The sequence below is a fragment of the Salvelinus fontinalis genome, chromosome 6 (genome assembly GCF_029448725.1).
Source record: "Salvelinus fontinalis isolate EN_2023a chromosome 6, ASM2944872v1, whole genome shotgun sequence".
Classification (NCBI taxonomy): Eukaryota; Metazoa; Chordata; class Actinopteri; order Salmoniformes; family Salmonidae; genus Salvelinus; species Salvelinus fontinalis.
Genome location: NC_074670.1, coordinates 55,595,645 through 55,621,948, shown reverse-complemented (window position 1 = coordinate 55,621,948; position 26,304 = coordinate 55,595,645). Strand labels below are relative to the sequence as shown.

General features: G+C 43.2%; 1 protein-coding gene across 2 annotated transcripts; it reads right to left on the bottom strand.

Annotated features, from left to right (window-relative positions):
- Nucleotides 1-7,468: 7,468 nt before the first annotated feature.
- Nucleotides 7,469-10,407, bottom strand: hs3st1 (heparan sulfate (glucosamine) 3-O-sulfotransferase 1). 2 transcript variants are annotated; one of them, XM_055927179.1, is made up of 3 exons: nucleotides 10,171-10,407; nucleotides 9,797-9,884; nucleotides 7,469-9,265 (listed from the first exon to the last, which is right to left on the bottom strand). In XM_055927179.1, the coding sequence occupies exon 3, from the start codon at nucleotides 9,123-9,125 to the stop codon at nucleotides 8,184-8,186; it is 942 nt and encodes a 313-aa protein (XP_055783154.1). In that variant the 5' UTR covers nucleotides 9,126-9,265; nucleotides 9,797-9,884; nucleotides 10,171-10,407; the 3' UTR covers nucleotides 7,469-8,183. The 2 variants fall into 2 exon arrangements, with proteins under 2 accessions (XP_055783154.1, XP_055783153.1); XM_055927178.1 differs by lacking the exon at nucleotides 9,797-9,884.
- Between the last annotated feature and the right edge of the window lie 15,897 nt (nucleotides 10,408-26,304).

Below are 26,304 nucleotides of genomic sequence, written 5' to 3'. Positions count from 1 at the left end.
AATATGAACTTTATCAAACAAAACATGCATGTATTGTGTAACATGAAGTCCTATGAGTGTCATCTGATGAAGATCATCAAAGGTTAGTGATTCATTTTAGCTATATTTCTGCTTTTTGTGACTGCTATCTTTCGCTGGATAAATGTCTGTGCTTATTGTGGTTTGGTGTGACCTAACATAATCGTTTGTAGTGCTTTCGCTGAAAAGCATATTTGAAATCTGACACTTTGGTGGGATTAACAACAAGATTACCTTTAAAATGGTATACGAAACATGTATGTCTGAGGAATTTTAATTATGAGATTTCTGTTGTTTTGAATTTGGCGCCCTGCACTTTCACTGGCTGCTGTCATATCATCCCGTTACCGGGATTGCAGCCATAAGAAGTTTTAAATAGGCCCTATATGGATTTCACATGACATGATATGCATCTGTTGGTCACAAATACCCCCCAAAAAATGTAGGGGCGTGCATCAGAAAACCAGTCAGTATCTGGTGTGACCACCATTTGCCTCGTATAGAGTTGATCAGGCTGTTGATTGTGGCCTGTTGAATATTGTCCCACTCCTCTTCAATGGCTGTGCAAAGTTGCTTGATATTGGCGGGAACTGGAACACGCTGCCGTACAAGTCGATCCAGAGCATTCCAAAGATGCTCAATGGGTGACAAGTCTGGTGCGTATGCAGACCATGGAAGAACTGGGACATTTTCAGCTTCCAGAGACTGTATACAGATCCTTGTGACATGTGGCCGTGCATTATCATGCTGAAACATGAGGTGATGGAGGCTGATGAATGGCACAACAATGGGCCTCAGGATCTCGTCATGGTATCTTTGTGCATTCAAATTGTCATCGATAAAGTGCATTGTGTTTGTTGTCCGTAGCTTGTGCCTACCCATACCATAACCCCACCATGGGGCACTCTGTTCACAATGTTGACATCAGCAAACCGCACGCCCACACAAATCCATACACACTGTCTGCCATCTGCTCAGTACACACTTCTCCAGCGTGCCAGTGGCCATCGAAGGTGAGCATTTGCCCACTGAAGTTGGTTACGACGCCGAACTGCAGTCAGGTCAAGACCCTGGTGAGGATGACGAGCACGCAGATGAGCTTCCCTGAGATTGTTTCTGACAGTTTTTGCATAAATTCCTTGCTTGTGCAAACCCACAGTTTCATCAGCTGTCCAGGTGGTTGGTCTCAGACGATCCCACAGGTGAAGAAGCCGATGTGGAGGTCCTGGGCTGGCATAGTTACACATGGTCTGAAGGTGTGAGGCCGGTTGGACATACTGCCAAATTCTCTAAAACGACATTGGAGGCTGCCTGTGGTAGAGATTTGAACATTCAATTCTCTGGAAACAGCTCTGGTGGACATTCTTGCAGTCAGCATGCCAATTGCACGCTCCCTCAAAACTTGAGATATCTGTGGCATTGTGTTGTGTGACAAAATTGCACATTTTATTTACCTTGGCAAGTCAGGTAAGAACAATTTCTTATTTTAAATGACAGCCTAGGAACAGTGGATTAACTGCCTTGTTCAGAGGCAGAACAACAGATTTTTACCTTGTCAGCTCCGGGATTCAATCTTGAAACCTTTCGGTTACAAGTCCAACGCTCTAACCACTAGGCTACCTGCCCCCACTATACATTGGGGGAATATGCATTTGCTAAAGAAATAAGAATGTGTTTATATGCAGAGTGTAATGATTGGCACAGTTTGTAAATCAACTGAAACTATTTTTCAAATCCTTAACTTAAAATGGAATACACCTCTGAAACTCTGTGGCTCAGTGTCCACAACTGACCAAATATGCTCCCCTTTCACATTGTAGAGATCAGAGAGAACAGAGATAAGTGAAAATATGTTATCTGGGTGGAGAAAATACTGCCTGTATGCCATTAGCTGCTGAAAGAAATCCTCTGTAACACTCCAAAATGTTGCCTAGCATTTCTCCTCCACCTGGAGCGGAGCTGTCTCATCCAGCGCGTGTTTTCAGGACCATAACAGCGCTGTTCAGGGGTCAGAACAACACGTGGTTTCAATCAGGTGCAACTCTACACTGTCAAATAAAGACAATGAAAAAAACAGACTTTTGAACTGTGTTTTTATTTTTAATACTGTGCATGAATGATTTCACATCATACCAGTTTCCTATTTGATAATTTGTCAGTTATCTTTGATGGGAACCAGATGCAACACGTTGGAGTGCTGCCAGTGTCTTTAATCCACATGGTTTCTTGGACAATAGAACCAAGCTTTCTTTAACAGAGTTGTAAATGTATTGAAACATGAGAATTGGCCAATGTCCAAATACACTCTCTCATAATGTCCAGCAAATAGGAGCATTTTGCTATTAATGTAAAGTTGCATTCCCTTCAGTGGAGCTCATTTCTGTATTTCTGTTAGTCTAACACACTTGGGGGAATGTTTTTCATTTTAAGCCATATCAGTCTTAAGTCAGACCCTAACGCTTAAACAGATTATTCCCTGCCAATTCCTTTGAAATGAACACACACACACACACACACACACACACACACACACACACACACACACACACACACACACACACACACACACACACACACACACACACACACACACACACACACACACACACACACACGTTCCCTGGAGAGGGAGCCGGGGCTATCTGTGGGCCCAGTCATTCTCTACACAGGCAGAGGTGTCTGGTAGCAGCGGGACTTATCCTTGGCCACCAGGGCTTATGCCTCTGTCAGGGAATGCCATGCCAGGGAATGACTGATAACACAGCATTGCAATGACTGGATTGCACTGTGCACTGGATGTGTCAAATATGAAGGAACGACTGCAAATACCTACATCATCACGAGCTGCATAGCCCTGCTTTACCACTCAGTACATCCATTAATGTCTCATCAGTTCGTAAAGGGAAAAGGCAGCACACAGAAGGTACAACCACATTTCAGTTTAATTGATCCCTTACTTGTTGTGATGACAAGTTAGGAAATTAAAATGCTCAAAGATATTTTATTTTATTTATTTCACCTTTATTTAACCAGGTAGGCCAGTTGAGAACAAGTTCTCATTTACAACTCCGACCTGGCCAAGATAAAGCAAAGCAGTGCGACACAAACAACAACACAGAGTTACACATGGAATAAACAAACATACAGTAAATAATGCAACACAAAAAGGCTATATACAATGTGTGCAAATGAGGTAGGACAAGGGAGGTAAGGCAATAAATAGGCCACAGTGGCAAAATAATTACAATATAGCAATTAAACATTGGAGTGATGGATGTGCAGAAGATGAGTGTGCAAGTAGAGACCCTGGGGTGCAAAGGAGCTAAATAATTCAAATAAATAACAGTATGGGGATGAGGTAGTTGGATGTGCTATTTACAGATGAGCTATGTACAGGTGCAGTGATCTGTGAGCTGCTCTGACAGCTGGTGCTTAAAGCTAGTGATGGAGATATGAGTCTCCAGCTTCAGAGATTTTTGCAGTTTGTTCCAGTCATTGGCAGCAGAAAACTGGAAGGAAAGGCGGACGAAGGAGGAATTGGCTTTGGGGGTGACCTGTGAAATAGTCACGGGAAATGTAAAAAACGTGGCGGGAAATTGATGATTTGTATGACCTCTGTCAGGAGGGAAATTACTTGGAGCCAGCCCTAAGCTGTACTTAATTCAGGTCATTCGATTGATTTGATCACCCGTCTCATGCCAAAATAGCTTTCATTCAGCATGGAAGGAAATATGTGTGGAGGTTCTTCTCCTTGAATCCTCCAAAATGTTTAGAGCCAGGAGCCCTGGGAGATATTCCAAGTTTCAGTCAGCGATGACATGGTTTTTACAGGAATCCCGAGTCCCTATTCCACCAACTGTTTCTACAGAGTTCCCAGAGAAACTGGAGGGAAAAGGGAGTCAGATTTGTTTTTTCCAGCCATTATAAGTCTGTTGAAAAATTGCCACTTAGAAAGATATCATAAGCTGGCAAATTAATGATATCTGGGTTTATAACCGGTTTCTAATGCACTATGTGGATCTCATTAGTAAAGTGGTATTACGCCATATCTAGGAGCATGTAAGACACAAGGGACAACAGTGCCACTCAATACAACTAAGCCTGACTGCCCTCTTAAAAATGGCGTGACCAGTTGAGATTGTTAGACTGCCTCCTCAATTCGCCTTGTCATAGTTTAATCAAAGCTGCTCATTTAGAAGAGATATCCAGGATTCATCGAACAACTTAGGACATTTATAATGAATGACCGTAAAGACAACAGAAAGACTGAGAGGCTTCTTAACCCTTTTTATTGGGCCACCCTGTCCTCATCTCAAGGTCACCTTTATATATTTATTATTATAAAAAAAATGTTTACCCCTGTTTCGTGATATCCAATTGGTAGTTACAGTCAGGTCCCATCGCTGCAACTCCCGTACGGACTAGGGAGAGGCGAAGATCGAGAGCCATGCGTCCTCTGAAACACGACCCTGCCAAGTGGCACTGCTTCTTGACACACTGCTCGCTTAACCCGGAAGACAGCCACCAATGTGTCGGATGAAACACTGTACAACTGGCTACAGTGTCAGCGTCCATGCGCTCGGCCCGCCACAGGAGTCACTAGAGCGCAATGGGACAAGGACATCCCGGCCGGCCAAACCCTCCCCTAACCCAGACGACGCTGGACCAATTATGCGTCGCATCATTGGTCTCCCGGTCGAGGCCGGCTGCGACACAGTCCGGGATCAAACACGGATTTGTAGTGACGCCTCAAGCACTGCAGTGCCTTAGACCGCTGCGCCACTCGGGAGGCCCCAAGGTCACCTTTTCTAAGAGACGCTCCTTCATCTTTGTTGGTGAATGTCACTTGAATATGGCTCACTGCAAATGGTGTTGCTGAGTGGTCAATGCTTTTCAAGATGAAACAGAAATGTCTCTATTCACTCTTGTTTGTTCTCCAGAGAGGAATTGTGACAATTTACTTTTAAATGTATACTTTTGTCTTGAAATACAAACAGAGAATTGAATGTTCAGTGAGCCTTCATCCACAGATACAAGGCATGTAGGGAACATAGCTTGAACATTCCTCTGTTATGTTCATTCTTCCTCTAAGGAATGCATTGTTTCAGTTGTAAATAGGGCATTGAATAGTTCAGTCATAGCTTCCCTTCTAAGAATTTACACATTGATTTAGTCGGGGGGTCTGTCCCAGCAGGGTCACCCCTGAAAGTGTGTGTTCATGTATGTGTGTCTTGGTGTGTGTGTGTGTGTGTCTGTGCCAGAGAGAGAGAGAAAGAGAGTCTGTTAATGTTGGTGTGTGTGTTTCACATTTCTGCTGTCCTTCACACATTGAGTGGACAAACAATCTATTGTAATTAAAAGAAGGCTGCAGCCCTGGTAACCAGCGAAGGGGTCATGCTCCATTGGATCACATCATCCCTTTAAAGTTCACAGTATGAGTGGCTGATTGTAATTCAGAGGAAACAAGCCCTTCAAAAACAACAAGAGTGGACTGGCAGGGGAGAGACAGGAGAGTGTGTGTGTGTGTGTGTAGATGTCATCCAGAATATTCCATGGTCAGCAATGTGGTGTCAGGGGGAGAGTGTACTAGAAGTAGTGCCAGTCCATTAGTCTGACTTGAATAGACTCAGTCAGTTCACCAACACTCCCTCAGCTTGCCCTCACCCAAGACCAATTAATTTAGCGATGTTAAAAGGATATCTACGACTGTAAGCCTTTGATTTGATAAGCTCCACAACTGATTGGGACTCATGAGGCTTTCATGAACTCTTAATAGATGCTGTGTTAATATTCTATAAAGTGTGGGTAGACTTACAGTATGGCTACAGGTGGACTTTTAGGAGCATGTCAGAGAAATGTTGTGTCCTCTCTAAACACAGAGATGTAGTTTCAATGGCAAGTTTGACAAAAAAAAACATTTGAGAGAGCACTTAGCTTAGTAGGTGTAGGTTTTCGTAGTATCTGTGAACAAGCTTGTCTCAAGAGACTCTCTCTCATGGTCTCCTGCTGGCTTCACTGCTGCTCGTCTCTCAACGACACCTTCCACTTAGTAGTCCGACTCAGCGAAGAGGGTAGTGGATACATACAGGAAAGGAGGAGAGTCCTTGTTTGACCTGGAAAGGTCAACAAAGGTCACAGAGGAAAGATCATCTGTTGGAATGTATCCTTGTTTTTCCCCAGTTGAGTCCCCTTTGAAGGCTGTCTGGAGGCCTGAAACATTTCCATCAAAGCCAAACGCAATGTCACTCAAAACATAATGCAACCTTGAGCTCAAAAATAGTGATAATGTTACTAGGGATTTTCATCTCTCCCTATCTTCAGGCACTCTCTCTTTGCTTTGTATCTATCTCTACCTCTCTTCCTTGATGTCTGTGACCTGCTTCGACATGTTCCGATGACGGCCGCTGATGGCATAACTCAACAATAACCACATGTGACCTCAGAGGAACTTAGCCAGTACTGCTCTCCACAGACTGAAAGACGTAGTAAGAATGCTTTGGTCTGCATTAAGGAGATTAAGAGGATTAGAAACCTGTCTGGGCAGTCCTGGAGGTGCTCTATGGTTCTATGTGGAACTAGGCTACCACAGAATTAAAGGTGCAATATGCAGAAATCAATCCGCCATTTTCTGGATGCAAAAATTGCATAGTGTAGAGAACCATTGTACCATCTAAACCACTGAGAAAGATATAAAATAAAAAATAAATTATATTTGTAGCTCTTTGAAGCTGTTGTACAAAACCGAAAGTACCAAAACCGAAAATTAAACTTAACCGGAAGCATACACATAGCACAGATCTACCGTTTCTTATACTTGCATTCAATGAGAATGATAGATCTTTAACTCACATTTCTATGTGAATTGGGTTGGGTCGCCCAAAAAGTTACATATTTGCATATTTAAATTCAACATAATGCAAACTGGTGGATCTACTTTTCTTGATTCAAATACCTAAAGAGTCCCGCATCTGTCCTCAGCACCCACCACTCGGTCCTCAGCACCCACTACTAACAAAGCAGAAGTGTCTACCACAGCTGTTAAAGAGGGCTTCTGTCTACACTGGCTTAGACATATGCAGGGTGGCCAAGCAGGCACTTCAAGTCTGAAATGTTTGTTAAAGATCCAATGTAGTATATAAACCCTGGATTTCTGATGCTATGTACTGGCCATTGAGAGGCTTTGAAGCCACCGGTCAGCCATATTGGCTCTCCCCAGTAGGAACAGTCCTCCATAGGAATGGAGTGCTATAAATCATAGGAAAGATCTCATCTAGGCATCATGTTCATCTCCTTTAACCATAATAATACAAATGACGAAACATCCCATACCGGACTCCGAACGTGTACATTAGCAGCCTGTAAAGCTTTTTTCCCCCTTCATATCCTCAAAATTAAATAACTTTGTGGGATCAAATACGAGGTGTACATACAGAGGAAGACCAAACACACATTATAGCAAAATACATCTTTATTATTGTGTTAATCCTTCATTTTAGAAAAAAATCTACTATAATATTATTTACAGTATACTGTATTACATGTGTACATAGCAATGACCATAATACGTATTCGACCCTTTGTTACTCAATGGCTTCTTAAACTATGTATCTATTCAGTATGAATGTGCCTGAAAAAAAATACAAATAGTAATAATAGCGTAGCAGCATATAGACCCTTCAGAACACTGAATAATGACTGTTAGCAAAAATAACGTGTGCTACTGATGACAGCATATCACTGGAAATAGACCAGCATATTGTTTGATTGATGCTCAAAAGAGATTGATGCTCAAAAGAGTTGTTGCAGACTTGCAATCCTTAAAAATGACATGTGACACGTTAACTTAAATCAACCTTTGAATGCCCTTATCATTGATCACTCCATTGCTTTGAAGTGATTTAGAGCTAAATAATAATGCATGTGTCTGCCATGCACTACACAGAGAGGTGAGGACACCTGGTTATTGATGAAGCCAAAACAACAAGACAAAAGAAACTTGTATCGACTTGCAATAAATGACGATATCGACAAAAAAAACAGATGTGCCAAGTCTGTCTTGATTGTTGCTGGTCAGAACGCTGCCACATGTTTCAAATAATACAAAATCTAGCTTAAATCTCCCTTTTATACTCAGTACTGTGGTTAATACCGGCCTGAATAACAACTCAGTTCCAGTTGAATGTTCGGCCCACCAGCTCAAAGAACTTCCTATTGGGTTCATGAAAGAATCGGTAGAGTTTGTGGAGGATGGCGGGAGCCACGTGAGGGTGCGCCCTGCCCTTAGAGTCATGTAAACAACGCTCTCGCCCATGGTCCCTCAGGCAGTAGAACCCTTTAGTCTTGTTAAAGTAGAAGTTAGAAGCATTTATCTGCGGTTCTAGGTTCAGGAACCTCTCCACTCTCTTCATCTCCGGGAAGGGGTCCCTGATCAGCTTATCCCCGTCTACAACATGGATACTCTCTAGCGGGAAGTAACGCAGCCAGTTCTGAAGGTGCAGGTGGTACAGGCTACGGTTGAGAGCTTTGTATCCTAGGTTGATCTCCCCGTCCTTCACAAGCAACGACTCGATGGGCTGGTAGCGCTTGTGCTTCTGCAGACGGTTGTAGAAGACCTGGGTGTAGTCCGACAGAACCCGCTCGGTTGGGTCCCGGAGAATAAGTAGCAGCTTGATGCCTGGGTTCATGTCGTGGATGCGTTCGGGCACCTTGCTGGAGGTGAAGTAGGCAGGGGTTTTCTCCACAGTCAGCTGGTCAGGGAGGGCGAAGGGCATCTGGCTGAGATACCAGGGTATGCCCTTCTGGAAGTGACTCTCCCAGTCAAAAAAATGCACCTCGTTCTCGGCCGCCGCTACTGCGCTGTGCAGGCTGAGCATCTCGATGAGCGCCCGTGTGCCGCCCTTCCTCACGCCGATGATGATGATGTGGGGCAACTGCTTGAAGGTTCCGTTGGGGTGGCCGGTGGCCCCGGTGTCATTGAGGGCCAGTGGGGAAGAGGCGGTGGGGGACGGAGGGGGTCCCTGGTCACCGTCACCCCTCTCTGCGGGCCTGGAGGGGATAGGGGGGGGCTGCATCGCGAAGAGAAGCAGCCCGAAGAAAAAGGCCGCCATGAGGGAGGTCCTCAACCTGGTGGATTTCAGCCTGGCTAAAGGAGCACAACGGTATCCAACATTGAAAGAGCAGCTGACTGAGGACGACGGTCCACTTGAGAAAGAACAATGGTGCCTCCTCTCTGTCGATCACAGCAACACTGCCAGGACAAAAGAACAGAGGCATCATTAGATGACACTTGACACTGCAGCTGATAAGTAAGTAAGTAAGTAAGTAAGTAAATAAATACATTTCCCCCAGGCTTAATATATACAAATACATTGTATGCCAAATGCCAGGAATAAAGACATGGATGTTTACATTAGCTCAAATGAATCTAGTAGGCTACATGCAAGTGTACATTCTCTAGTGTGCAGAGAGCTTTTTAGTTGAATAGTTGTCATGTGTAGACTACATAACTCATCTAACTGTCAATCTCTCATCACAGTGTACACATCTTTCCAGAGCGCTAATAAATAAAGACGACAACTATTGTATTGCATGATAAAATCATTCTGTAAAATTACCAATGTAGTGTAATATGCATAGATTGTTAATTGCAATATTACTCTGATTTGTTCAACAGAACAGTTTCTCCCAATCTCTATTTAACCCTATGGCATTGCACCACTGCCTCTATAGATGCAAATCACCATTCAGACTCTCAAGACATCAATAAGGGGAATTGAACCTGAGATTGTGACATATCATCGGCTACTTCAGATTGTAAACGGTGTGTCAATGGAATACTTCATTTTATTGTTGTTGAAAAGACGTGTCTGTAAAAATAAGAATAAAAGTGCAATAGCCTGCAGACGAAAATAAACGGAGTGATAATATTGTAAAGAATGCACAAATAAACTATAACTTAGACTCTATATACGACAGCCAGGGTGCACATTTAAAACATTTACTGTCAGATCTGAAATGTTTGTAGACGTTTTTTAAGCCAACATTCAAATCCCCACGAAACAAACGTGTGCATGTTTGGAACAACATAACAATGCATTCCTCGTCCGAGTTTAATTAATCAGTTCTACCATTGGAATGCAATTGAAATCTTACCTTTGTATTTGTCGAACTAAAATTCATTGAGCACTCCTTTTCAATGTTATTGATGAGGGAGAGTACTTGAAAAATGAAGTCAGGGATCCACCAGTTTGAAAATCTATTCCAGATACATCAAAACTTGAAAATATTACTGCAGCTTAAATTGTCGTTGACCAACTTTGTTTGCACGTCCCTCTTCTGCGAGCGTTTCGGGCTTGTGTGATTCCTCGTATTCGAGTTATGGCTGGATAACGTAGGCTCACGCACCCACATTACGCAGTGGAGACCACTCCCCCCCTCTCTGACTCAGTCTTCCGGCAATTCTATGGTAAATTACAGATAGCGTTTATGGATGTGATAATGAGTAAGTAGGCATATCTTTCTGATGACTTTCTGACATATATTTCAGGTGAAGGTAGGGCAGCAAAGTCATGAAGTTTGATTTCTTGTCAAAATGTGACCGTGAGCTACAGGTACAGGTGAATAACACTTCAAGCTGGAAAAACATAGTATTAGTTTATCAACTAGAGTACACTTAGAGAAATTATGAATCAGATAAATCCAGTGTTGAAACATTTCCAATGTGTAAATATGTCACAGTGTCACGCAAGCCTATAAAACAGCTTGATTTATGTCAAATCATATTTTTTTTAAATCCAAGATGGCTTAGCAGTCAGACGTCTTTTGTCCTTTTTCTTGTCATGACCCATGTATATAAACTTTTTCTTTTTTTTCTTTGCATATCTTAAAAAAAATTAATTCTAAACCTCAACTTCAAAACACTCTCCTACAACCCGCCTCACCCAATGTGGTCCAGATCTGTTTTAAAGTATTTTTATTAACCTCGAATCAAGAATCCCCAACAGAAGCTAGCCGCTCACTAGCTACTAGCTAGTAGTCAGCTAACCACTGCTAGCGGTCATCAGCTAACCATTAGCTCATAAAGCACGCTCCAGTTTGTACAACGCGACTCAAACCAGAGCATACCGGACCTATTTTCTCTCCCAATCCAAGGATTCCTACTGCAAGATCTGGACATTTTCACCTGGATCATCGCAGCTAGCTAGCTGCTATCCGAGTGACTTCTGGCTAACATCGGTCCCGGAGCAAGCACCAATTAGCCTGGAGCTAACCCATGCTAGGCCCTCTCTCCCAGCTAGCTAAAGAGGCCCAGCAGCTACTCCTGGGCTACAATACCCGGACCCCTTCTATTGTCGGTACGGGGCATGGAACCCCGCCGATTCCTCACGACTGGACTACAACGTAATCTGCTCGAGGGGGTACTCAACTGGCCTCTATATCGCGACGTCCCCTGATTGTCCATCCGCTAGCCGCGCCGCGCCCCGCCCCGCTAGCTGTTTAGAGCATATTGGACTGTTAGCTGTATAGGTCCAGCCACTATACCTATTTTGCCAATTGGACTTGGACCCCTCTGCTACTCAGAACCCTACTAATTCATCACCACTGGTCTATCGACGTCACCGCACGCGGAGGCTAAAACAGACTTTCCTCTGTCGAGACATCCCTCTAAGGCCCTTCTGCTAGCTTGCTAGCCCCGGTCTGCTAGCTTGCTAGCCCCGGTCTGCTAGCTTGCTAGCCCCGGTCTGCTAGCTTTCTGATTCGCCGTGTCTCCAGCCAACCCAACCACTCACTGGACCCCTATTGATCACCTGGCTACGCATGCCTCTCCCAAATATCAATATGCCTTGTCCATTACTGTCCTGGTTAGTGATTATTGTCTTATTTAACTGTATTGCCTCAAGCCCTGCTCAATATGCCTTAACCTACCATTTAGTTTCACCTCCCACATATGCGGTGACATCACCTGGTTTAAACGTCTCTAGAGACAATATCTCTCTCATTATTACTCAATGCCTAGGTTTACCTCCAATGTACTCACATCCTACCATACCCCTGTCTGTCTGTACACTATGCATTGAATCTATTCTATCGTGCCCAGAAACCTGCTCCTTTTACTCTCTGCTCTGAACGCACATGGCGACCAGTCCTGATAGCCTTTAGCTGTACCCTTATCAAATCAAATCTTATTTGTCACATACACATGGTTAGCAGATGTTAATGCGAGTGTAGCGAAATGCTTGTGCTTCTAGTTCCGACAATGCAGTAATAACCAACGAGTAATCTAACCTAACAATTCCACAACTACTACCTTATACACACAAGTGTAAAGGGATAAAGAATATGTACATAAAGATATATGAATGAGTGATGGTACAGAACGGCATAAGCAAAATGCAGTAGATGGTATAGAGTACAGTATATACATATGAGATGAGTAATGTGGGGTATATAAACATAAAGTGGCATAGTTTAAAGTGGCTAGTGATACATGTATTACATAAAGATGGCAAGATGCAGTAGATCATATAGAGTACAGTATATACATATACATATGAGATGAGTAATGTATGGTATGTAAACATTATATTGAGTGGCATTGTTTAAAGTGGCTAGTGCTACATTTTTACATACATTTCCATCAATTCCCATTATTAAAGTGGCTGGAGTTGAGTCAGTATGTTGGCAGAAGCCACTAAATGTTAGTGGTGGCTGTTTAACAGTCTGATGTCCTTGAGATGGAAGCTGTTTTTCAGTCTCTCGGTCCCTGCTTTGATGCACCTGTACTGACCTCGCCTTCTGGATGATGAACAGGTGAACAGGCAGTGGCTCGGGTGGTTGTTGTCCTTGATGATCTTTATGGCCTTCCTGTGACATCGGGTGGTATAGGTGTCCTGGAGGGCAGGTAGTTTGCCCCCGGTGATGCGTTGTGCAGACCTCACTACCCTCTGGAGAGCCTTACGGCTGTGGGAGGAGCAGTTGCCGTACCAGGCGGTGATACAGCCCGACAGGATGCTCTCGATTGTGCATCTGTAGAAGTTTGTGAGTGCTTTTGGTGACAAGCCAAATTTCTTCAGCCTCCTGAGGTTGAAGAGGCGCTGCTGCGCCTTCTTCACAACGCTGTCTGTGTGGGTGGACCAATTCAGTTTGTCCGTGATGTGTACACCGAGGAACTTAAAACTTACTACCCTCTCCACTACTGTCCCATCGATGTGGATAGGGGGGTGCTCCCTCTGCTGTTTCCTGAAGTCCACAATCATCTCCTTTGTTTTGTTGACGTTGAGTGTGAGGTTATTTTCCTGACACCACACTCCGAGGGCCCTCACCTCCTCCCTGTAGGCCGTCTCGTCGTTGTTGGTAATCAAGCCTACCACTGTAGTGTCGTCCGCAAACTTGATGATTGAGTTGGAGGCGTGCATGGCCACGCAGTCGTGGGTGAACAAGGAGTACAGGAGAGGGCTCAGAACGCACCCTTGTGGGGCCCCAGTGTTGAGGATCAGCGGGGTGGAGATGTTGTTACCTACCCTCACCACCTGGGGGCGGCCCTATCCTACTCCTCCTCTGTTCCTCTGGTGATATAGAGGTTAATCCAGGTCCTACAGTGCCCCGCTTCACTCCTACTCCCCAGGTGCTCTCATTTGTTGACTTCTGTAACCGTAAAAGCCTTGGTTTCATGCATGTTAACATTAGAAGCCTCCTCCCATAGTTTATTTTATTCACTGCTTTAGCACACTCTGCCAACCCGGATGTCCTAGCCGTGTCTGAATCCTGGCTCAGGAAAACAACCAAAAACCCTGAAATGTCCATCTCTAACTTTACCATTTCCCAACAAGATAGAACTGCCAAAGGGGGCGGTGTTAGCCTGCAGAGTTTTGTCTTACTATCCAGGACTGTACCCAAAATAATTTGAGCTTCTACTTTAAAAAATCCACCTTTCCAGAAACAAGTCTCTCACCGTCGCCGCTTGCTATAGACCACCCTCTGCCCCCAGCTGTGCCCTGGACACCATATGTGAATTGATTGCCCCCAATCTATCCTCAGAGCTCGTGCTGCTAGGTGACCTAAACTGGGACATGCTTAACACCCCGGCCATCCTACAATCTAAACTTGATGCCCTCAATCTCACACACAATGAACCCACCAGGTACAACCACAAACCCTTAAACACGTGCACCCTCATAGATATCATCCTAACCAACTTGCCCTCCAAATACACCTCTGCTGTTTTCAGCCAAGATCTCAGCGATCACTGCCTCATTGCCTGCAACCGTAATAGGTCAGCGGAGAAACGACCTCCACTCATCACTGTCAAACGCTCTTGAAAACACTTCAGTGAGCAGGCCTTTCTAATCGACCTGGCCGGGGTATCCTGGAAGGATATTGACCTCATCCCGTCAGTAGAGGATGCCTGATTATTCTTTAAAAGTGCCTTCCTCACCATCTTAAATAAGCATGCCCCATTAAAATGAAAAATGGAACCAGGAACAGATATAGACCTTGGTTTTCTTCAGACCTGACTACCCTTAACCAGCACAAAAACATTTCTGTGGTGTTCTGCATTAGCATGATATGCAACTTTCCAGGGAAGTTAGGAACAAATATACACAGGCAGTTAGGAAAGCTAAGGCTAGCTTTTTCAAGCAGAAATTTGCATCCTGTAGCACAAACTCAAAAAAGTTCTGGGACACTGTAAAGTCCATGGAGAATAAGAGCACCTCCTCCCAGCTGCCCACTGCACTGAGGCTAGGAAACACTGTCACCACCGATAAATCCACAATAATTTAATTTCAATAAGCATTTTTCTACGGCTGGCCATGCTTTCCACCTGGCTACCCCTACCCCGATCAACAGCCCTCCACCCCCCACAGCAGCTCGCCCAAGCCTCCCCCACTTCTCCTTCACCCAAATCCAGATAGCTGATGTTCTGAAAGAGCTGCAAAATCTGGACCCTATAAATTAGCCGGGCTAGACAATCTGGACCCTCTTTCTAAAATGATCTGCGATAATGATTCAACCTCTCTTTTGTATCGTCTGAGATTCCCATAGATTGGAAGGCTGCCACGGTTATCCCCCTCTTCAAAGGGGGAGACACTCAAGACCCAAACTGCTACAGACGTATATCTATTCTTCCCTGCCTTTCTAAGGTCTTTGAAAGCCAAGTTAACAAACCGATTACTGACCATTTCGAATCCCAACGTACCTTCTCCGCTATGCAATCTGGTTTCAGAGCTGGTCATGGGTGCACCTCAGCCACGCTCAAGGTCCTAAACGATATCATAACCGCCATCGATAAGAGACATTACTGTGCAGCCGTATTCATCGACCTGGCTAAGGCTTTTGACTCTGTCAAGCACAACATTCTTATTGGCAGACTCAACAGCCTTGGTTTCTCAAATGATTGCCTCGCCTTGTTCACCAACTACTTCTCTGATAGAGTTCAATGTGTCAAATCGGAGGGCCTGTTGTTCGGACCTCTGGCAGTCTCTATGAGGGTGCCACAGGGTTCAATTCTCGGGCCGACTCTTTTCTCTGTATACATCAATGATGTTGCTCTTGCTGTTGGTGATTCTTTGATCCACCTCTACGCAGACGACACCATTCTGTATACCTCTGGCCCTTCTTTGGACACTGTGTTAACTAACCTCCAGACGAGCTTCAATGCCATACATGGTAAGTTGGTGGTTGAAGATTTCCCTCTAGGGGTGTGGGGGCTGTGCTTTGGCAAAGTGGGTGGGGTTATATCCTGCCTGTTTGGCCCTGTCCGGGGGTATCATCGGACGGGGCCACAGTGTCTCCTGACCCCTCCTGTCTCAGCCGCCAGTATTTATGCTGCAGTAGTTTGTGTCGGGGGGCTAGGGTCAGTCTGTTATATCTGGAGTATTTCTCCTTTCTTATCCGGTGTCCTGTGTGAATTTCCGTATGCTCTCTCTAATTCTCTCTTTCTCTCGTTCTTTCTCTCTCTCGGAGGACCTGAGCCCTAGGACCATGCCTCAGGACTACCTGGCATGATGACTCCTTGTTGTCCACCTGGCCGTGCTGCTGCTCCAGTTTCAACTGTTCTGCCTGCGGCTATGGAACCCTGACCTTTTCACTGTGATTACTATTTTTTTGACCATGCTGGTCATTTATGAACATTTGAACATCTTGGCCATATTCTGTTATAATCTCCACCCGGCAAAGCCAAAAGACGACTGGCCACCCCTCGTAGCCTGGTTCCTCTCTAGGTTTCTTCCTAGGTGTTGGCCTTTCTTGGGAGTTTTTCCTAGCCACTGTGCTTCTATACCTGCATTGCTTGCTGTTTGGGGTTTTAGGCTGGGTTTCTGTACATCACTTTGATATATCAGCTGATGTAAGAAGGGCTATATAAATACATTTGATTTGATACAACTCTCCTACCGTGGCCTCCAACTGCTCTTAAATGCAAGTAAAACTAAATGCATGCTCTTCAACCAATCGCTGCCCGCACCTGCCCGCCCGTCCAGCATTACTACTCTGGACGTTTCTGACTAGAATAGAATATGTGGACATCTACAAATACCTAGGTGTCTGGTTAGACAGTAAACTCTCCTTCCAGACTCACATTAAACATCTCTAATCCAAAATTAAATCTAGAATCGGCTTCCTATTTCGCAACAAAGCATCCTTCACTCATGCTGCCAAACACCCTCAGAAAACTGACCATCCTACCGATCCTCGACTTCGGCGATGTCATTTACAAAATGGCCTCCAATACTCTACTCAACAAATTGGATGCAGTCTATCACAGTGCCATCTGTTTAGTCACCAAAGCCCCATATACTACCCACCACTGCGACCTGTATGATCTCATTGGCTGGCCCTTGCTTCCTACTCGTCGCCAAACCCACTGACTCCAGGTCATCTACAAGTCTCTGCTAGGTAAAGCCCCGCCTTATCTCAGCTCACTGGTCACCATAGCAGCACCCACCCGTAGCATGCGCTCCAGCAGGTATATTTCACTGGTCACCCCCAAAGCCAATTCTTTCTTTGGCCGCCTCTCAAACCAGTTCTCTGCTGCCAATGACTTGAACGAACTGCAAAAATCACTAAAGCTGGAGACTCTTACCTCCATCACTAGCTTTAAGCACCAGCTGTCAGAGCAGCTCACAGATCACTGCACCTGTAGATAGCCCATCTGTAAATAGCCCATCCTATCTACCTCATCCCCATACTGTATTTATTTATTTTGCTCCTTTGCACCCCAGTATCTCTACTTGCACATTCATCTTCTGCACATTCTACCTTTCCAGTGTTTAATTCCTATATTTTAATTACTTCGCCACCATGGCCTATTTATTGCCTTACCTCCCTTATGCTACGTGATTTGCACATGCTGTATATAGATTTTCTACTGTATTATTGTATGTTTGTTTATTCCATGTGTAACTCTGTGTTGTTTGTGTTGAACTGCTTTGCTTTATCTTGGCCAGGTCGCAGTCGCAGAACTTGTTCTCAAGTAGCCTACCTGGTTAAATAAAGGTGAAATATATAAATCAAATATAAATGTGGACTGTTTTTATGGACCAAGATCACCAAATGTTTTGCATATTCAACCAACTTTCAGACTAGTGGTGGAGGCATAAATACATTGATGGCAGGGCCAGCAAAAATGTAAGTGGGCCAAAACGTGGGCCTTCAAATCATACAATTCTCATAAAAGCATATGACCTACTTTAATTGATTGCACACAAACATCTAACGTGATTTCACATTACCGACCAAATAGTCTTACGTAAATCCATGAGTCTTGCATTTAACATGTGACTCACATAGATCTACACATAATAAACCATAGGCCTATAATTAATAGTATGAATACTAGAAAATACTGCCCTGTTAGAACAGTAATAATCACAATAGGTTTGGCAACCTCTCACTGTCTCAGTGACCAGGAGATAGTCGGCTAGGCATCCTCTCACTGTCTCAGCGACCAGGAGATGGTAGGCTAGGCTAGGTTAGGTTAGGCTAGGCAACCTCTCACTGTCTCAGCGACCAGGAGATGGTAGGCTATGCAACCTCTCACTGGCTCAGCCACCAGGAGATGCTAGGCTAGGCTAGGTTAGGCTAGGCAACCTCTCACTATCTCAGCGACCAGGAGATGGTAGGCTAGGCTAGGTTAGGTTAGGCTAGGCAACCTCTCACTGTCTCAGCGACCAGGAGATGGTAGGCTAGGCAACCTCTCACTGGCTCAGCCACCAGGAGATGCTAGGCTAGGCTAGGTTAGGCTAGGCAACCTCTCACTATCTCAGCGACCAGGAGATGGTAGGCTAGGTTAGGTTAGGCCAGGCAACCTCTCACTGTCTCAGCGACCAGGAGATGGTAGGCTAGGCTAAGTTAGGTTAGGCTAGGCAACCTCTCACTGTCTCAGCGACCAGGAGATGGTAGGCTAGGCAACCTCTCACTGGCTCAGCCACCAGGAGATGCTAGGCTAGGCTAGGTTAGGCTAGGCAACCTCTCACTATCTCAGCGACCAGGAGATGGTAGGCTAGGTTAGGTTAGGCTAGGCAACCTCTCACTGTCTCAGCGACCAGGAGATGGTAGGCTAGGCAACCTCTCACTGGCTCAGCCACCAGGAGATGCTAGGCTGGGTGGCCACAAATGTAATAATTTAACACTAGGAGAGCCGAGAGCTAAAAACTGACTCAGAACTAATTTACTCTTTTAATTACTCTGCCATTCTTAAAGTTATGTCCCCCTTTCCTAAATATGTCTATCTAACACACTATCATTGTTAGAATGTTAATATCACAAACATCATTTGTGTTATAAGCAGTTTTAAGAGGACATGTCATTGCTCCGCCCATCAGGCCTGTGCAGCTGATGATGGCCCATTGAAACTACACCTAAATTATATCAAAACTAGTTTAACACATATAATACAATTAGCCTAAAGACAATATTATATTGACAATAGTCTGATGGGTGAGAATATTATCAACTGTATATGAAGAATCTGATGAACTGCGCAGCTTGGAATTGACACAGTGTACTTTATTTTGATGGTGAGTTTAACCGCGTGTGCCAGCCGGTGCTCAATGTTGAGCCACAATGTTAATCACTCTCTGATTTGTATTCGGAAACGAGAAAGATAATAATACATCGTTTTGTCATTCAGGGTTACTGTACGTAGACACATTTTCTCCAATTAGCAAAGATTTTTACTGTCTGTTTCCTATGTGTCACTCATGAGTGTCCTCTTTCTCAGCATGGGAATGTCTGTGTGAGTGAGAGTGACTGGAACAATCTGGTGAGAAACTATGTAGACAGACACATTGCTAAAGTGGGTAGGTCCCTTGGCAAAGGCTCAAAATTGCTCAACGGAGCGGATGTACTTGGGTGTTATTTACTGTCGTAATTTCTGTCATGCATAGACTAGGCTACAGCTGAAGTAATTTCTTCATTGGAATAAACAGGACAAGGCTCAGTCACAAACTCAAATATGCATGCACTGTACAGTATGTAGTCTATGTGGAAATGAATAGGAAGCAATGGGAGTATCAAGCAGACATACTGTAGGGGGAAATACTATAATGATTTGACAGTTTATTTATGTTCATGAATGCTCCTGTGTAGATAAGTTCCCATTAGTGGGGATACATTAGTACTACTGTAGCTGGGGGCAAGGCAACTGAATATGGATGTACTGTTCTGAACTGTACTAAACTGTACTGAACTGTACAACCTATTGTACGCATGTTGCAAAACCAATTCTGTTATGTTGATTTTCAGCCTTGACCATTATGCACATTAAAAGAGAAAATCTGCAGTTGCTACATAATTTTTTTTGCCCACACAAAGGCTAAGAGGCCTGGCACCACTGTACGTACAAGGTCACCATCAAACTCGTTTCTTCAAGCCATTAATTTTCCTATGGTGAATAGTGCAGACTGGTGTAGTTTGCTCCTATACACATTTTTAAGTGCTGATATGGCCAACCAACAGTCTCCCTGCATGGATTTTTATATGCAGGTCAGTAATCTTCAGATTTTTCTCCCCTCTCAAGTACTGTGAACTCAGCAAAGTTTGAGAGCCAAGCGGTATAAACCTACTGTGAGGATGATCAAAATCATTCAGCCGCCCACATTATCATTACAATTGGACACTTTCACACATTATCATTACAATTGGACGCTTTCACACATTATCATTACAATTGCACACTTTCACGCCACATAAAAGTGCCGTCCATGCCACATCAGTGGCTTAAACTCTTCAAACCATCAAATGTACTCGGCCTTGAGTGAATTAAACAGTGAAAACCATGCATGACTCCTCTAGATTAGCCATGTGGTTTGAATTGAATACTAAAGTGTTGAACAATTCTATATATGGAATTTGTGGCATGTTTTCAAAGTGTAGTGCAAGGACTACCTTGACATGTATGTTTAGAGTTTTGTTTTGAGCTGTACTCACTTACACACTCACATATTCTGATTTAAGTCTTGAAATGTAACTTGGGTTACAGATGAGCAGAACATACAGTACTGCTTTAAGTGTTGAAATGTAACTTGGGTTACAGATGAGCAGAATATGTACAGTATACTATGATAATTTCACCTGGCACGTGTGGTCATCATTGTAGCAAAAGCAATACTGACACGCAGTGAGAGAACAAGAGGTCCCTAATAGTTTCCCTCATATTGTTTGATGGGTCAACACAACTATGTATGTACTGAGTAACTTGCAATGACAATGTTGAACCACAATATTCCTGGTTAAAAAACTATTTAGGTCCCTTAATTGATAGTACTTTCACTTAGTGACTGATTGGAATGTTGATAGAAAAAATTCACAAACAAGACATCTATTCATCTATGGTATGGTGTGTCAGTGACAAAGAAACACCAATGAAATTGAAGTCACGTATTCATAGTAGCAATGTATTCTGTAGGAGAAATGAATACACACTGATGTCAAATGTGGGTCTTAGCGGAAATCTCACCTATGCTAAAAAGCAAAGGTGCTACATTGCATGTGGTACTGTATGTATACATATCCAGGCTATTAACCTGGTAATCAGATGAGGAAACCACAGTTTATGCAACAACAAACACATTGAAGCCAACTTCATGCTCCAAGAGTTTCTGTTGCAAAACAGTGTTTGTTCATTATCTTTCCATAGAGCTCCTATGTGTCCTTTTAAATATTCCCTTGGGGTCTGTGATAGGTGTTCCATTTTGCTATTTCACAGTTCATTCTATTTCCCCCTTTTATTTCCTACCCTACACTATTCGTGTTTTGATTATGAGCTCTTGATACAGTTTATGGCTACATGATTCAACCCTTAGGCCAGTAACTGTTATGTTGTACATGTTCCACATTCAAATGAATATTCTCATTTACAGGGTTGGAAATTAGAATTCCATGAAATGCTCATGCAGTAAATGCTCACATTATGTCCCTTTCTTATTCAAATCAACCAAGAAGGAACAACAATTATGTTTTCATTCAATGGCTATTATTTTTATCTCCTAATTTCACAGTATAATTATATGGTCAGTGAATCATCATTTTTCTCTCACCAACAAAAAAAATGACTCTGTATTACAGGTCATCAGTGAGCACTAGAATCCCCAATTTAATGAAAGCATGCATTGTGCTCTATGCATAAACTCTAGGCATAAACAAGTAAAACTGTAGTGTATGGCCATTTCATAATTAGAATTATTCCTGCTGCTGATTCAGAAATAAAAGAATATTGGAAACTCAAATTGAAGTTGTTGACCCTTTGGCATGTTTTTAAATGCAGTTGTATCATGGGTGTCTATAGAAGACATTGACCTGGAAAAGGAATGCATACTGTATGTGCTTGCTTACTTACTTATGCTTTCTTATGGCGCCGGATGATGGCATGCCACAGCTCTCTGTTGGTCATGGTAGGTCCTCTGTTCTGAGACCAGTGTCTAGGCAGATGTCCATGATTGTGACTAATATCAATACAGTCGTCACCCATTAGAGGGTTCTCGCGGTATGAGACTGCTGGTGGCCAAACTGTATGGAAATACTTAAAGCTTTGCTCCTTCAAAAACAGTAACACAATAATAGAAACAGACTTTTCTGTGGCACGTCCATCCATGTTGTCCTCTATTTCTGCCTTTGTATCCTCCTCGTCAGGAAGGATGGTCTGAGTACTGGGAAAGAGGACTAAAGTGATGTCAATGCATGTGCCCCCCTGAATGCATAAGTCAGTGAGATGTCACATTTGGATTGGAAGTCCTCATGCTCCAGAATAGAAATGTGGAAGTTGAATAGTTCAACCTATCCCAATGAATCTTTGAAGAGTGGCGTTTCATATGGGCGGTGTGTCAGGACAGAGATTTCACACAGGTTCTGTTCCTGTGCCCACAATACCCCCATACTGTAATAAAGTCTATATCCACAATATCCCCATACTGTGATTAAGTCTACAGAATCATCCATAATCACAGTCTTGTGCAGTGTTCGGGTGGGTAGGGCAAGGTTCTTAAAGGCCCAGTGCAGTCAAAAACATGATTTCCCTGTATTTGATATATTTTGGAATAATACTGTGAAATTGTGAAAATTATGATAATGTCCTTTTAGTCTAAGAGCTATTTGAAAACACAGCCTAAAATTGCAGCCTGTTTTGGTGAAATGGAGTTTTGGCATGCCTGGTGACAACACCAGGCGTTAAATTAGTTGATAGACCAATAAGAAAGAGAGTTCCAAACCTGTCACCCAATAACAGCTAGTTTTCAGTCTTCAGAACACTCCCAGACAGTCCTAACAAAATTCTTGCTTGAGAAATTGTTCTTTGCTAAGAAGCTATTTTTGTTTATTTTTGACCATTTTAATTGAAAAGAATCACAGCAAGGTACTTCATGGTTACGTAGAAATTGTTTGATATTGAGATAAAAATGGCTGCATCAGGCCTTTGAGCGAGATTCGAACTTAGGGATATCCTCAGATACAAACAAGTTACTGCTGCTTGACAAAAACTAGCTCCAACCTTAGCAATGCCAAGTTCATTACAATATGATTGATGAGATTATCCAGTGACTATTCACAGTAAGTTAACGAGGCTGACAAAACATTCTAGAACCCAATGAAAAACGCTGGCAGACCTGTATGAGGAGAACACAGAGGCGATACAGAGAAATGGAATTGAAACAAAGGCCGATATAGACAGGAGGCTAATAAATAAAGTAGAGAGGCAGGGATGGAGTGGCACAGTGGTCTAAGGCATCACTACAGACCCTGGTTTGATCCTGGGCTGTATCACCACCGTCCGTGATCGGGAGTCCCGTAGGGTAGCGCAAAATTGGCCCACGTCCGGGTTTGGCCGGAGTAGGCCGTCATTGTAAATAAGAATTTGTTCTTAACTGACTTGCCCAGTTAAAAAAAATAAAAAATGGAGGGTATTAGAGGAGCGATCATTGTCTAGTTGAGACCTGCTTGGTGAGGTTACCTCCAGTTTTTTGAGTATGAGAAAGTGAGCTGGACTTTATCCCCGGAAATGGGAGTGCTGCACCTGACTCACCTTCTAGAGAAACGTCTCTGTAATTCATTAACTCAATTACAGAGACTGCGTCACTGAAACCTGGGGAAATTAAGTCACCAAATTAATGAATGTGACACACACACACACACACACACACACACACACACACACACACACACACACACACACACACACACACACACACACACACACACACACACACACACACACACACACACACACACACACACACGCCAAATTAATGCCCAGGTAGAGGTAAAGTATCATTCCAGTTGTACATCTACATAGGAAGGGATTGAAAACAAAACAGATGATGTAAATACAATCAGTTGTTACAGATATACCTCTTGAGTGCATCATCACTGTGCCCTGGATTGGGAAAAAACGTTGTACATCCTACAGTAGACAACATCATTATCAATCTGAATTTGAAATGCTTTGGATATTTCCATTTCCCGCTGTCTCTCACTGACATAGTGAAGGAAGGAGTGGGGGGGCGCGAATGTGGGGGGGTGGGGGGGGGGGGGGGGGGGGTGGGGGGGGGGGGTGGAAGATGAAGGATTGCTTTTGATAACTGGCTGTTAAAGGCCATCAGCGGAGAAGAGATTCACTTTACTGGCAATTAGAATCCGTGACGTGCGAAGCACAAATCCTCGGCAACCGGGCCCTCATTACGATGTACCCTGGCACCCTGCACACTGCTGTTCAGACGCAGGGATAATAATGGACTAGGACCCCCCTCTTCTCTCAATCCCCCCAACTACCTCCTTCCCCATCCCTCCTTTTTTTGAAGCAGCGCTTCTCTCAGACAATGCTAGAGCTAGCCGAGGGGGGTTTTGATCATCCTCTGATGCGGAACTGTGTGATGTCACTGTGTGACAGGTCTAGTTCCCCACTCTGAGCTCAGGAGCTTGAAAAGAAAAACTTCTGACCAGAGCCAAGAAATTAAACCCTTAACATTCCTGTCTCCCCTGAAATATTTTTTGTGTTTTTTCTTTCTTTTAGCTGGCTATTTTCTGTGCCGCTCAAAGTTACAACAAGTTTTTTATGATGTCTGAATCAGCTTGTTTTCATTGATTTGTATCCAGGATTTGGAAGCAAAAGTGAGGAAGATTAGATTTAGTTTAGCAAAAATGTGTTTACGTAGAAATCAATCCATTTGTCTTAAGTGGCATAAACAAAGCATGAGAGGATTACAGCTATACATGCTGCACCTAGAACAAGTTTTTATAAGTATGTGTTAGATTAGTAGCATACCACTAAACTAAGATATGGAGAAACCCTTGTTGTCATCTTTTTGGTCAACACTGGCAAAACTAGTAGATTGGAAGGTAGTAATGTTATGGTCGTGACATGACACACTGGAACCATAACAGCTGTTGAAGGCGGGTCAGGATTGTAAAAGTACAGTACTTCTAGTACATGGTTGTTATGTAGGAAAGACAGTTCCTGGAATTGCACAATGCAAGATGTAACTGTTTGCTAGGGAGTAAAATGGAAACACAGCCTACAGAAAGGTGACTACACATTGACTCTATCTCACACACATATGATGAAGCACCCACCCACCCACACACACCCACCCACCCACCCACGCCTGTTATTTTCTTTTACTCTGGTTCTCTCTCCAATGCTAACATGACTGAGCTGGAGGGAAGGGCTTACATTTTTGGGGATCTTTCATCAGAGTGTTGTCAACAAGTGGGCCTTTCCACGAAATTAGTGCCTTTTGCAAACCTTTTTTATACTTTAAGTAGAAATTATGCACCAGTATTGAATTTTAAAACCCTGTCATATTAATTGAAGTGCCCTTTAATACAGACCACATGGAGAATTCAATAAAACATTGTAATATGAATAAAGACTTGCTAAAGTGCCAATATTCAGCATTTTGACATGTCCCTCCGTGACATTTAGGAAGATTTTAGCACACTTAATCCCAAGATTTCACCATTACATTTATATTTTAGTCATTTAGCAGATGCTCTTATCCAGAGCAATTAGGATTAAGTGCCTTGCTCAAGGGCACATCAACAGCTTTTTCACCTAGTCAGTTCAGGAATTCGAACCAGCGACCTTTCGGTGACTGGCCCAAAGCTCTTAACCGCTAGGCTACAAAAGCCCCAGTTATTTTGTTCCTTTGACTAAGTAATTTCTGAAGATTACTATTTATTTTACGTGATTAGGGATTAATTTACATATGTCCCTTATTTTAAGGTCAACCCTGTTAGGTGAACTGGACTCCCTTTTTATGTGGTGAAATTACATTTTTGCAAAGAAACATTGAACATCCAAAGTCAAACCTTAGTGTAAAAGCAGATGAGCTGGTTCTACCCTTTTTGTCCATCTTCTGGTGTTTTATGGTGGAAAAGTGAGAGGTTCGAACATAACATGTCAACCCTGTTACTCATAGATTTTTTTTGTGAAGCTTACTTTCAATTGCCCCTCCTTGTTGCACACAACAAACTACCATTTCCCCTGTCACAAACAAGGGGATTAATGGCTGTTTTAAGATGAAATTGTGAATCCTGTTACTTTATTTGGCACTTAATAGGCACTTCCTACAGTCATTTTTTTATTAGCCTCTTGAGATGGGAAAACACATTTTTTTATGAAGTTGAACTAATTTTAACATATGACAGAATGTTAAAATGAGATGAAATATATACAGTATCAGTCAAAAGTTTGGAAATACCTACTCATTCCAGGGTCTTTATTTTGACTATTTCCTACATTGTAGAATAATACTGAAGACATCAAAACTATGAAATAACACATATGGAATCATGTAG

Coding starts and splice junctions, on each gene's coding strand:
- hs3st1 (XM_055927179.1), bottom strand. CDS start 9,125: ATGGCGGCCTTTTTCTTCGGGCTGCTTCTCTTCGCGATGCAGCCCCCC.